Here is a 14,009-nt window from a genome sequence, read left to right as displayed (position 1 = left end):
AAGTACTTAGCACAGTATGAGTGAATGTCTTACAGAAAGCTGTTACTCTGGTTTCTCCAACCAAACAAGTGCTTCAGATGCTTCTCCAGGGAAACATTTTTTATCAAGCACTATTTATTTCTCATTTTATGGAGAAAACTTAGGCAGGAAATGAATTTTTTAGCACTTACCTAAAGAAATCTTCTCTCCCGAATCAGCCGGCAATAGGAAAACAAGCAATGCCAAGGCAGATATAAGAACACAGGGAATCAGTAGGTTCAAGCCATAGTAGAGTGTGCGTCTGCGCATGGTGACAGTATATGTCACATCTGGATATGGTTCTTTACAGCATTCATAATATATCTCATTCCTCTTTCCTGGGACACCTGTAGAGAAGAGAGATCAGAGCGGTGGGGAGAGGTACAAGACTGCCAGACATCCCTCAAGGCTCTAGCACATGGTGGTTTATGGCACCTCTGACCCCATGGTCTCCCACTGGAGCTGAAAGGACCTCCAGGGATCACGTGGTCTATCCCTGGCTGTGAACAAATCCAGCCCTACAGAGGATGTTGCTGGCACAGGCAGCAGCAGCTACCTTTGGTGCTTCAGTATTTTCACTTTAAGCCTGAGGCCAGCAATAGAGTGAGGAAAGGGGGACAAACTGAGCCCTGTCGTGGCCACTGAACAACCTGTTTTCTCACAGAGGAGCCAGTGTAGAGGCACAAGCATGCTACAACTACCCCCAGGCAATCTAGGTTCAAACTGTAACAGGTATCTTGTCTGACTCCTGAGGTTCAGGCTGAGGGAAGAGGAAGAGATTTCTCTGCACCTCAACCTCCGTGGGGTCTCTTGCTGCTCAGTAGTTCCAAGTGTCAGACTCAGGAGTGCACTGAAGTGTCTTGTGGCAACTGATAAGAGAGAAGAGAAACTCCAGGCAAAAGTCATTTTCTAGCACTATGGCCACAAGGATGAAAACATGGTGAACAGATTAAAGGGCAGAAGGGGCAGTGTGTGTCTTTTTTCCTCAGCTCAATGTTGTTTAAAAGCTGAAATACATCCCTACAGGGTTAAGCTAGCTGTTGTAACTCTCAGTATTTCAGTGTCTTCTGCAGCTTCTGAGGCAGCTGTGCAAGGTTCCTGCTGTTCCTGATTCTCCTTCTGGGCTTTCTGAGGTTTATTTTCATGTCTTCTGAGTAATCAGAATGTGACTTAGCCACAGAGATTCATCTGGGCCAAAGGAACACAGTTCTGACCATCCCAAACCCAATGAGGAAAGTTGGCAAATAGTGGCCAAAGGATAATGCGGCAAAACATACCTTCTGCCACCCTGCACCAAGGGAACAGTGACAAAGAGCCAATGTCATATTCACTAGCCCATGCAGCAGATTTTCAGCAGGACAGGTGCCACTAGTTGTTATTTTCCTGTCATTCTCTTACAATATTTGCTTTGTTTCATTAGGAAAAACAAATGTGATATGACTTCCATTTTCAAAGGAGGTGTTGAGTTAAGCTTAAAGTCTGTCATCTCTGAGGCTTAAGAGACATAGCTGTCTAACTTAGCCATACTGTGGGTTGGCTAAGCTGACCAGGGTGCATAAGACCTTGTTTGGCAGGGACATCTAAGACTCTACTTGACAGAGATGGTGGCAGCAGAGAAAATATCAGGGGAAGTTGGAAGAGCTCAGCATCTTGTACCTTTGCTGCCACCATTGCTCACCTTCTTTTTGCTTCTGTCTGCATAACAGAAGATCCTATGATGTGTATATTCTGGCAGGAGTGCGGTAAAATCTCCATAAATATATGGCCATTGCTGGCTTATAGCATTAACTATTGCTATAGTTGTATGGGCCAGCAAAGGGTCGGCTCTGTCCATACCTTATCTGGGATGAAGAGAGATAAATCAAAGACCAGTCTCTTCATCAGACACACAAAGCTACTGGACAGAAATATCCACTATAAAGGAGTACATGAAAGCCACGACTGCTCTGAAATTGATTTTATGAGGTCTCCTTGTCTACACATTTGGACTAGCAGATGAAAGGTCCTGTCTCCAAGGGAGAGTTCTCTGTAGGATAGTCTACGCTCTGTCAATTTCCATAGCATTGCTTCTGATTTATACCTATATAAATGAGTTCATAGTAAGGCACTAGGCGCTAGCTCTGAATAACTGATTCTGGGCACAGGATCCTCTTTTAAAGCACAGGTATATTCTGAGGCACAGAAGAGAACAGAAATATCCCGAGCTGAAGTTTTTTGCATGAACTGAGAGACACTTTGGTTTTTTGCTTGGTGACAGGAATTCATTTCTGTAAAAGCTTGTTCTAATTTTGCTGAAATAGTGTTTTTAACCCCAAAACATCCAAATTTAGTACTGACAAACAGCTCAAACACATTGGGACCAGCAGATTCCGTCTACATACTTGTTCCCCTTACTTTCATGCTGCTTCTGCAGAACAGTGTTTTCAGAGACATTTCAATGAATGTATCTGAAAAATTCTCCCYAATCCGTGATTCCATTTTTTTTTCTGACTTTTACATAAGAGCTTTTAACACCTATATTTCAAACTTCTCGGTTGGATTGCTCATTTCTCTATACTCTGGTTTAGCCATTGAAAAATAGACTATTGAAGATTTTAGCCCATCAATTTACCCACTAAATCCCATTCTCCATTTGAGATGTAGTTAGAAATATCAGCCTCAAGCATCTGTAGATCAAGTAACCAGCCACTGTGTGTCCAGGAGCCAAACTTCAAATCACACTTCTGCACATCAAAAGGGAACCAGCGGACATCAATGTAACATGTGCTCTTCAAAATGCCTGTGGATAGAAATAGATGGAATCAAATGTGTGCAGAGTGCAGTCCATCAAATGGAGAAGACAGGGTAGGGGTACAGAGTACGTAAGTGTCCAAGTGATGCTGCTGCGTGTACCTGGGGAAGCTTTCTAAAGGTGTTCCTCCTAAAGGTTTAGTCAATTTTTGACATGCACAAAAGCCCTGAATTAGAGCTGCAGTCCCTTTGAACATATATTTTTATGCTAAACCTTGCTTGCTAATGGCCTTTATCTTCTATATACTAACCCGGGCCTTTGCTTTTATTCTGAATGTGTCTGGTTCACTCATGGGCCTGCTGCTCCACAGCCTTCGCCTCACCTCACATGCTCACCATGCTTTGCCAAGGCAGAGGAGAGGTAGCTTCTGCTTCATCAGAAAATTATCTCACATGCCAAGCTGACCCTATCTGTTTGGAATAATAGTTTCTGCCTGCTTCCTAAAACACCCGCTAATGTGAATCCCACTTTTAAATCACCTAACTGAAGAGAGTTTCATGCTCCTCAATAAGCGCTCAAGCTGTGTCTTTGAAAATCAAATCTCCAAAGCAGAGGTCCTTTGTTATTGTCTCCATGTGCTGTTGCAAAGGCTGAGGATGTTGCTCGTGATCATTTCCCTATAAAATCAGTGCTGCTCTAGGGTGGCTGGATCCCCCTCATTTGTTCCTTTATGCTCAGGTAGGTCTCCCTCTTGCTGCCATGGCTCTTTTTCGGACTGGCTGCAGGGAGTCTTTTCTCCTGAATCTTGGCTCTGCTCCCTTCCTTAACAACAGACTATTATCCTATTCTTGTCCTTCATCTCCACTCCTCCGTCTAGCCATATGTACCAGAACTTGTTTCTCTAATGGAGAGCAGCAGAGAGTAGTGCTTGCTCTTGGAGTCAAGGGAAATAAAACTTTCATGAAGCTTTGGGAACACTCTCTTTTCCCCTCTGCAGTATTTTGCTGTGTCTCAATTAATCTGGCTGCTTCTGAGAGCTTTTGGTGCTGTTAAGTACGCTGATTATGAATATATTCCTTCAAAAATGGATTGGATAAAATATTTTACCAGAAGTTAAATTAGTTTAAGTAAAGATTTTCTGTGCTTTACACAACAGATTTGCTTTATTCCTTATTCATTAGCTTCTCCTTCCTTGGGGTCTTAAGTAAGCAGTTCTCCACCATGAAGCTTACTGCTCACTCTAAATGCAGTCTGTGCCCATGCTACCACTTCTCCTACTCCTTTGGCAGAAAAGAGACTAGCGGGGCACCAGATCTGCCTGACAGAGGCACCACCTGTATGATCTATCTAAACAGACCCTAGGGGGATGGAAATGGCTCTGCTCTGATGAATGCCAAWTTTTTCATGTTGCCCGTTGCTCTCTAGAGAGTAGCCTTACCCATGGATCTGCCCTGGAGAAATCACATGAGTGCTTTGAGTGATCTCAGGGATCAGGATCACCATCAAACCTGTGGCCATGCTTGGAGCTGGTCTATCAACAGCTACCTCATAAAACTTGGAAGTTTCTTTTTCACAGCAGCAACTGACTGTGGGAATAGCCTGGATGTTTGCTGGTAGATCCCAGCTTCCAGGACCCTAGAAGCACTGAAGTCAGCAATATGCCTAAAAAGCATGGTATGGATGAGCATCTGGCCAGCTCTGGACTGGTCTTGGTTCCTTTCTTCAAGAGTTACAAGCTCAACTTAAAACTGCAGTACACAGAAGGCTTTGCTGTGGGAGCAGTACTGCTCCAGGGATGCCTCCTGTAGTCAGTCACACCTCTCTTCACTCGCAAGAAGAGCTTACTGGGTTGGATGTAAAAGCTCCCTCTGCGATAATGTGCCATGAGGGTGCACACCAGCTTACTTTAGACGGTATCTCCGCTGGGCTCTGAATGTTGGAAGCAAACTGCTCAGGAAATATATTTATTCATTTATGAAGTCGAAATCGGGCACAAGTAATAGACCTAAGTTACTTCAGCAGGTTTGTCCCATAATAGATGTTTTGTAAAAATTCTGCATACAGACTGCTTCCAAATGCTTGGATTTCATTTCTAACATAAAAATATTTGTAATAGATACAAATTGATTTAAAGCAAACAAACATGCTCTGTGTACCTGGAGGAATATATTGACAGGATCCAGAGTAATTCACCAGCACGTTTGTGTGAAATGTTGCATCAAATCTTTCATCTGCACTGCAACACAATGTGAACAAAACAAAATAAAGAAAGAGCCAACAGACATATGACTTTGCATGTAGTAACTGCCAGCAGGAAAACGACCTTTTGTCAGAATTTAATGTGCAGGATGTCTGAATTAAGGACTGTCTTATGGCTAGGCCCACCCCCACCAGTAGCTCGCCATCTTATAGACACTGTTGGTCTGTGCCTAGGTACAGTGGGTGCTTGTCCTAACGTCTTTGAAGAAGGGAGAGGCAGAGCTGGTGATGTCTCAAAGGCAGAAGAGAAATGAGCAGGGGTAGTGTCCCAGTAGAAGTCTCCAAAGACCACACAGTCAGGAGGATGCATCTTTGCTGAAACTGAGGTCAGAATCGGACAGATCACAGCGTAATTTAAGCTATTTATTACCCAGCACTGGCAGGAAGCTATTTTAGATCTGGGGCTTATGGGAGGAGACTGACTGAGACAGTAAGAGCAGAAACCAGGTGAAAGGGACCAAGAAAAAAAGATTTCTTTAGGATTCTAGCAATTCTGAGGAAAAGAAGCCATGTTCAAGAGAGCAAGCTTGGGAGCTTACTCCAGAGCATCCCTCGGGAAGAGGTTAAATGCAGAGCGTTCCTATAGCCTATACAGAGGCTTTACCAGCAGCCCCTTGCTTATCATGGCTATATGCAGGTGAGTCATGTTTGAACATGACTCCATCGTTTTACTGAGCACGTCCTGTGTCACAGTCAGACATGAGCCCATCACATGGCTGGGTATAGATGTAGCCCATTCCTGAGGCTCCCAAGAGATGTCACGCAGCAGTGTGGAAAATTCCTTCATTCCCCCTGTGACCTGCTCTTTGGTCATGTCTGAGAAAACCTTGTACATGATAGTAACGGGAGCAAGCTGAAAGTGGGGGGGACTGTGCTGGGGAGTGCAAAGTAGCTTGCTGGTGTAGACACTAATGGCCTGAAGGGAAAAAGAAATGTAAGAGAAGGAAACCATACTCAGGGCAGAGTGATAAGCTACTCTAATATAAAAGAGCAAAGTAGAATGACAGTYCTGTCAGGAGCTTTCTGTGGGCTTAAAAAAACAAAAACAAATTACAAAAATATGGCACATGAGCACATGACTCAAGATGAGCATAAAAGAAACAGTACAAAAAATGGGGATAAAATTGAAAAAGCTGAGGTGATAACTAGCAAGACATGTAAAAGGAAGAAGGACACAATGGCACAAATGTGGGACAGAAYAGGGGATGAACAGGTTAAGGAAGTGTGCATACAACAGACTCCTGTTGGAACAGTTGATGAAATTTCAATACTCTGGAGTACCGAAGGAACTGGCCAAAATACTCTCTGAAGCATTAACAATATATCTGTGAGAACTCATGGAAGATAGGAAAGGGCACAGTGAACTAGAGATGATCTAAGAAGATTCCATTTTTTTAAAAAAATGGTGAAGTTACCGACACATCAGCCATACTTCAAAGATAATAAGGTCATAAGAGCTGGCATGGATTTGTCAAGGGCCAACTGCACCAAATCAAACTAATTTTCTTCTTTGTCAGGATGATTGACTTACTGATTAAGAAGAGGCAGGAGATATGTCTGGACTTCAGAAAGCCTTTGCCACATAATGCTTTTTTACTGAACTAGAAAAACAGGGACCAGATCACAGGCCTGCTGGTTAGAGACTGAATCTGGCTGAGTTGTTATCATGGGCTTTTACTCCAGCCGAAGGGACTAAAGCTTAAGTAAAGAATAACCCTTATATAATTTCCAAGTGACTGCAAGTTTCCTTCACAAACTTTGGAGTGAGGGCTTAAATCAGAAAATGGATCTTGGCAAAGTGGAGAGACCAACAGAATTAAATTCAGTCCAGATGATGAGAAATAGTCCCCCTTAAAACTGACAAAGACAGACAGATATAGGAAAACCTGATGAGGCAGTAAGTCTGAAAGAGAAGGTCTGGAGTTTACGATGGATCAAAAGATAAGTCCAGAAATAAGATGTTAGTGAGCATATAAGCAGAAACCCCTCCTTCAGGAATGCATTAAAGGAAACATGTGGGCAGATGTGGACGTTACTATCTCACTCCACTGCACACTGCAAAGTCTTTGCTAGAGTGCTGAATCCAGTAATAGAGTAAAAAAACAAATTGGAGTGTTTAGAGGAGAATAGAGGTAATGCAAAGAGATTTAGAAAATGTAAATGATGAGGGAAGCACAMAGAAACTGGGCTTGTTAAGTCCAGGCAGAAAGACTACAGCAGAAATATGATAAAAATTTTCCAGGAGAGATACGGTAATTACAGGAAGAATATGGATWATTTGTTCTCTGTGTCCACTGTGAAAATGGAAAGAAGACATCTGCAAAATTACAGAAAAAGGAGATTTAGTTTGGATATTAGAAAGAAACTATTATCTGGCTCTTGTTTGGGTTTTTTATTATTATTATTTTAATTGTTTCAAGAGAAGGAGGCAAAATCCCCAGGCAGAAAAAGCCCCAGAGTATTAGTGGAGCATTGCTCATTTCCAGCATCTAGTTCTGTAGTTCCATGTCTCTGTTGGCTGTCGCATATCCTGCTTACCTGTTATACAGAAGAATATCCGGCACCCAGATCTGATCAGCTGGAAATCGCAAGTTCTGGACCCCTGGGTATTCATACTGATCCCAAGACAGGTAAACATCAACCCAGTACTGTTGAAGAATACATATATCAGATATATGACCTGGGAAAAATCTTCTAACCTATTTGGAATATTAGGGGAACAGAATGGCTGTTACCAATAGTAATGCTGTATTGTGACAGTAGTTATATAGCTTATAGTGATAGGCTTTAATAATTAAAGAAGGTTTAATTCTTCAGGAGAAGAATTTACAAACCAATGCCTGGACGTTGTGTGCTATTATATTGTAATTTACTGTCTAATCCCACAAGCCTAACACCTGAATACAGATATTTCAAACCTTTTCTTGATGGATGAGCATCTACTAGGAGGCTGGTGGACCAGCCTAGTTTGAAATAACTTGGGTAACATTAGTAGTACATGGACTACTAATGTCCATGTATGTCTGGCCATCTCTAATGGAAATGATTTAATTTGTTACAAAGATTTGGGAACAGGGTTATTAATAACCACCTCACTATGCCAGGCAGGTAAGTGGATTTCGTATCTCAGGGGATTGCTTCTGAGCCTCCTTCCCCCTCAACCACAACACACACAGTTCAAGAAAGGTGCAGGTACAAGTTTTGTGCTGAAGCTGGTGACTTGCAGTAAACGTCTATGGCAAGGCTACCAGAGAAACAGGCACTGGTGCTATAATCACAGCCAGCCTCTCCTGGGAACAGGACGTGCACAGTCCCATAGTCGTAAAGGATTGTCTGAATTCTGGATTTTTGCAGTAGGAAAGCTAATTTCTGTTGCAAATCCCAGTAGACAGCTGAGGAAGAAGCAGCCCATTCTGCTGTTCCCATTAACATGATGCAATGTTTGGCTGCTAGTGTCAGAGCAGAAYTACCTCAATCATTCAAGTCTCCCACAAGCTTTTCACTCCAAGGCTGCATCTTTACAGAGCACAAGTTGCTCAGGACATCAGTTCATGCCCCCACAAGAGCAGATCATACGTGTAACCATACAGGGTCAGCGGCAGACTTACTCTTAAAGAGGTTTTTCACTTGTTATTGAGACATGTTACTCACCATCTGCAGCCAAGCATTTGTGATCAGCACCTGATTCTTCTCATCCTTTAAACAGAAGGGGGAAAGGGAGAAAAGAGAAAAAGAGATGAACCAGAAGATACAGTCTGATCACAGGTGGACACATTACTCTTTTATTCCTTTCAAAACCCTGATCCTTGGAGAAAATGCATGCAAACTCTATCAAGGAGACTGTGAGCTCAGCACAAAAACACTGAATTGTGACACATGGCCCAGACWATTATGGCTCTCTTTGATCCTCAAAACCTAAAAAACTTCCTGCATTTGTTGTAACTGAACAACAYAGAGAATGGCTGATATTTTTCTGGAGACTCCTTACCTAATGCACAAGATTTTCCTTTTCATTAGATGGGCAAAACAAGATGATATCTAGTAGTACCATACAGCACACAATTGTTGGAGAGAATTTCCATTGTTTTTGCTACTACTGCAAAACAATAGTGAAAGGATGCTGAAAGGTGCTGTTCCTTTAGAAATTCTGCATTATGTAGCTTAGCTTATCCTGAAAGGGGACACMAGCATCTGGAGGCTACAGGGAAGCAGCTCTAACTGGTGCCAGAAGTGAAGAAGCAATCACTTAGCTGGTCTCAAAGTAGTTTGGGAGAAGAAGCAGGAATGGCTTGGGGCTGAAGGGTGCCTTGCTGGGTCATGGTCAGCTGGCAGGTGGAGAGCAACCACAACKGTGGAGATGGAGAGAGCAGCCTTGCCAAGTTTCTGTGGCAGAACAATGTGGTTAATGTAGTGAGGTCCACCTCCCTTTCCAGAGAGAGCTACAGTTTGGGCAGAAATGGATCTTCCTGCTTGGGTCTGATGTTGCAGCTAGGGCCAGGCCTGGAAAATGCAGTCACAGTCTAAGAAAATCAGATTCTTGACCAAGAGACTCAAAAAGAGGCAGTTTCCCCSTCTGCTTCTGCTCAGCTCTCTTGGGCACTTGTTGGAAGGCATCACCAAAGCAGGGACTCATTTGTCCACAGCARAGAGATCTCCAGACCACTATTTCATTGCAAACTGTCTTGACTCCCCTTCCTACTAGCACGTTGAAACAAACTACCGTCTTGCCCCCTGAAACATCCTTTTTTTAATTAAAGACAATCTTTATGTTCCATTGCTTTCTTCAGAGGCATCTGTCAAGTCCCACAGGTAGTTAGGGCTATCAAAGTCTCAGCCAACCCCCACATTAGCTCTTGCTCAGTAGTATCTCCAGCAAGCTCTGTTTGCTGCTACTGCTGCTGCAGGCACCCCCTTGAGCTGGGACACCAGCCTGACTGTTGTATCTGCAGGCTCCATCCATGCTGGCCCAACTTAAGGCATGCCTCCATTTTGGCAAGGTCTTCCTAGAGACCTTGGTATTTCCTTGACTTAGCAGTTGACTGGATCTGAGAATCTAGAGACAGTCAAAAAGCTCCAGAGGATCTTTCTGATACTCTGGAGCTTGCAGAGGCCAGCTGAGTTTACTGAAGACATGCAAACTAAGTGTACGTGTGATTGCCAGTGTCCTCTATGCAAAGCTGTGTGCTACACCACCATACCTCCTGCTCCCCTAGAGTCCATGCCACCTGTACTCTTCATTAGCACTCAATATCCAAAAAGCTTGACCTCCACAACCACAAGGTACACTATATCCCTGAAGTAGTCTGGGCTTCTGGAYTGGTCTGACCTTTGATTATACTACTTTTTGCAGTATTTGTTRGTTAACAGAAGGAGTGAAACCAGAACTACCTCATTCATTTTGGAAACATTTTGAGTTTAGCCATCTCAAGCTGCATTCATGGTCTCTCCCTCTCTCCCTGTCCAGCACTACCCCCACAGCAGATATACAAAGCAGCTATCCATGAATCACCAGGGAAGATATGAGCTGCCTAGTCTCACACTCAGCTCCATCAGTGGACAAGTGTTTTCTTCTGTGAGGCCTGGGGGTTTACTTCTTGTGCACACCATGCAGAAACCACTGCAGGACTGCAGACTCCAGAGCTAATGGATGAAGCAGAGCTGCCTGGGGAAGTCTCTTAAATACCAATTCCCTGACAAGGTGGACACTGCCTCACCAGTACTGCTGAATGAGCTTGAAGCCTGTCTGTGGTATGCCTCCCTCCCAGGCAGCTCTCTGGCTTGCAGATGACCTGAAAGAGTAGCTGCAACACTTAGGCCTTTCCTCTCTCTGAGGTCTGCAAAAGGAAGGATTCTCCACTGCACCCCATGGGGAAAGGGAGGAGGGGACCCTTCCCTTTTCTTTGGCTGCGTGAGAGCCACAGGAGGATCCATTAAAGTGCAATGTACACCTGGAKGGCTAATGGCTTTCCTGCATGTGGAGAAGCCTCTGGTCAGCAGCCTTTTACTCAGGGCCCTATTTTCCAAGGAAAAACCCTTTTTTACCTTACATAAGCATTTTTTACTTGACAGACTTCACATCTGCAAAGAAAAACAACTAAGACTGACTTTCATAGTTCACAAAATACTCTATTGCCTTAACTTGCTCACCTATTACACTTCTAGGAGTTCCCTGCTCAAACTCAGAAGCTAATGACCCTGGTAAYCAGCTTTCACTTCAGATCAAATTAGTTTCAAAAATCAGCCATCGCAGGTAGCTTAAACACATTGTCTTAGGTATTCTTTGGCTTTTTGTCACAAGACTATTGTGCTCAGCCCCATCATGTTCATCCTATTTCTCAGATATTTTGCAGTTAAAGGTGAGCTCTTCTGTTAGTGTTGCCACAGGTTTATCTTCAGTGTAGCCATGCTCTACATGGTCTTTCTGCCTTGCCTTTTAATAACAGCAGCCAGTAAGAACATGAAGTCTAACCAGGCCTTTGGGCTTCTTACATCTGTCTCAGCCTTGCGGGGGAAGAAATGTCACTTTAGGCTGCTTTCATGGCTATCCAGAGTCTATTCTCATTCCTGCCTYCAGGCTGCTGAGCTTTCAAAAGAAGTTGGCTTTATGAACAGCAAGGCGCAGAAAATGTTATTTCAGTATGCAGCACCAATCAACACACAGATGACAGCACAGATGCAGCCTGTTGGGTCCTCCCTATTGCAAGGTGAAACAGAAAGCTTTCCCATGAAGGATTTGAGTTTGCCCAGAGTACCTGGTTTGCAGGAACARCAAAGCACACTTTATACTGTACTCTTCCAAGTCTATGGTCTGTGGTAAAGATCTTCAGCATAGCTAAAGATAATAAATACGAGATTCACAAAGAAAGAAATACATTGGATATACATTTTAGTGCAGGGGCCTTCCGAGGGCTTTGGTGCATATGGAGCTTCTCTTTTCTGGAGTTTTGGTGATTTACCGAGCCACATAACTTTGCCTCTTGTAAAGAAATGGTTTAGTCTTGAAGGAAGGGGGCTGGTTGTCTGTCCTTTTCAGAGCTGCAGAAGAATCACTGCTCCTGCTCTCTTTATCAGGAGCTTTGGGCCATCAGCATTTCTGAAATACCTGGGCATGATGTGGGCAGCTTAGTGGGCTGTACCTGTTTCTTACCAAAGTACTTCCAGACAACACAGACAGCAGATCTGTTTTACCCAGTCCCAAGAAGTCCCTGGCTGGTACCGCTTTGCCAAGATAAAAGCTAATTCTCCAGCTTGGGAACCACTGGAAGAAGTTCCCTCACTGTGTGTCCTGTGTTCATATGGAGGAATTTAAGGTCAGCTGTCAGGATACCTTTCTTCCCAGGAGAAAGCTTGAATAATTGCAGTACTGTGTGTTTCATGTGCCAGTTTTCCATTGCACTTTGCTTCAGGATTACTTTCCCTCAGCATTGAGCAGACTCGCTCTGCCCCTCGCTCTCAATGCAGCAAGCAGCTGTCCCCACCAGGGTCCCAGGTGAGGCTGCAGACTGGAGACAACAAGCTCCCCAGAGCTGCTTGCCCAGCACTGCCCTAGCAGTTCCCTCAGGCTGTAGGTGTTCAGCCTAAACAAATCAATTTGCTGCTGGTATTTACAAAAGCTGGAAAAGCTGATACTGTTTTCAGTAGCAAGTGCAACAGATGTCTTCTAAATCCTTCCTTTCCTTATTGTTTTCTCCCCTTTCTATCCCCATCTTCTCCCCAGTTAATCCTCTCCCCTGGACATCTGCCTGTTCCTACAGCCACCCTTGACCTACAGAGAGTGAGAAACTTACTCAGGCTTGTACCAGCTGAGAAGCCAGTGCACATACTCGAACATGTGAATATCCACCTTTTTGCACCAGGCTCTGCCAGTAGACTCTACCCTTACTAAAACCGCCATCCAGATAAAATATGACTACCTTTGCGCACTTAAATATCTGGGTCCATAATACATGGACAAAAAGAAACAAAGCCCTTGCTGGTTCAGTAGTCACATCATATGATATTGTGTCATCTCTCTAACGAGGGACCAGAAAACTGGTGACCAACATCATTAATCCTTGCTCTCTCACAGAGCTACAGCCTTTGAAGCTAACTTAGTCTTTGACTTATTGGAAGATATCTGGAACCTGAAAAGTCCCAGACTGGATAGCTGACTATCAGAGGTCACCAAAGGCCATCTGTGGCTACTCTGTTTTGCTTTTTTGTTTATTCGGGTATTTGCATGCCTGAGCAAATAGGAGGAATATCTCAAGGTTTCTTTTGTAGAAGAGAGAGGTTGCATTGACCTGACAGTTTTCTCTCAGGAAGTTTTGCTGGCTGAGACACTAGTCTCTGCACTGGATTTAGCTCAAGAAAATAAAGCAATGGATGAGGCTTTCAAATGTTTGTAGGATCAATCTGTGTCTGCAGCATGCAGTCCTTTCCTTTGCTGAAGCATCCACCTAGCCACAGCCTGGAGCTGACTAACTAAAATGTTCCTCCAACCCAAAGGACTTAAATAATTAGGGAGGACTCAGCTTTAATGCACTGTATCATTGAAGTTCCACAAAACCAGAGATCTTCCGAGAAACCTAGGTTGCCCTGGTAACAGTTAGTCAGCATAGCAAGACAACCTCTATATTTCAGGGGTCTCATTATGTATAAATACTCATGTATTTAAGGTTTGCCATCTGAAAGAGTCTAAAAAGATGGAATGCATGCTTCCACAGCAACATCAACTTTGAAGCATTTCATCTCATTACCAAAGCATCTTCAGGAGGAAGAAGGGCAAAGAAGGAATAGCCTAGAGACCAGACAAAGGGACTGAGAAAGATTCAGAAATAGACTAGAATAAAAAAAAGGATAAGCAAACATCTACCAATGTCTGTGGAGCATTTCTGTACACATCAGGACAGAGATGTGAAGGGACTGGTTCGGTCAAGCTACAGGGGTCTAGTTAAGAGTTCATGGCTGAACACAACTCCTTYCCACTTTTCACATTTTGATGCTTTGGGCTTTTTCTGCT

The 14,009-nt window shown here is 43.6% G+C and overlaps 1 protein-coding gene across 1 annotated transcript in view; it reads right to left on the bottom strand.

The window, feature by feature from the left end:
• Positions 1-14,009, bottom strand: part of LOC146600804 (neuronal acetylcholine receptor subunit alpha-7-like) — a 59,166-nt gene that overhangs the window by 19,454 nt on the left and 25,703 nt on the right. Inside the window, exons 3-7 of the mRNA XM_085316965.1 lie at positions 8,660-8,704; positions 7,547-7,656; positions 4,906-4,985; positions 2,630-2,797; positions 171-365 (exon numbers count right to left, since the gene is read on the bottom strand). Coding sequence (XP_085173091.1) covers positions 171-365; positions 2,630-2,797; positions 4,906-4,985; positions 7,547-7,656; positions 8,660-8,704 — 598 coding nt within the window. The remainder of the gene's footprint in view (positions 1-170; positions 366-2,629; positions 2,798-4,905; positions 4,986-7,546; positions 7,657-8,659; positions 8,705-14,009) is intronic.

The sequence above is a fragment of the Rhea americana genome, unplaced genomic scaffold (assembly GCF_003343005.1).
Source record: "Rhea americana isolate MKP2758 unplaced genomic scaffold, rheAme1 scaffold_115, whole genome shotgun sequence".
NCBI lineage: Eukaryota > Metazoa > Chordata > Aves > Rheiformes > Rheidae > Rhea > Rhea americana.
Note: the sequence above shows the minus strand (reverse complement) of the source record. Positions and strands in the feature narration are given on the sequence as shown.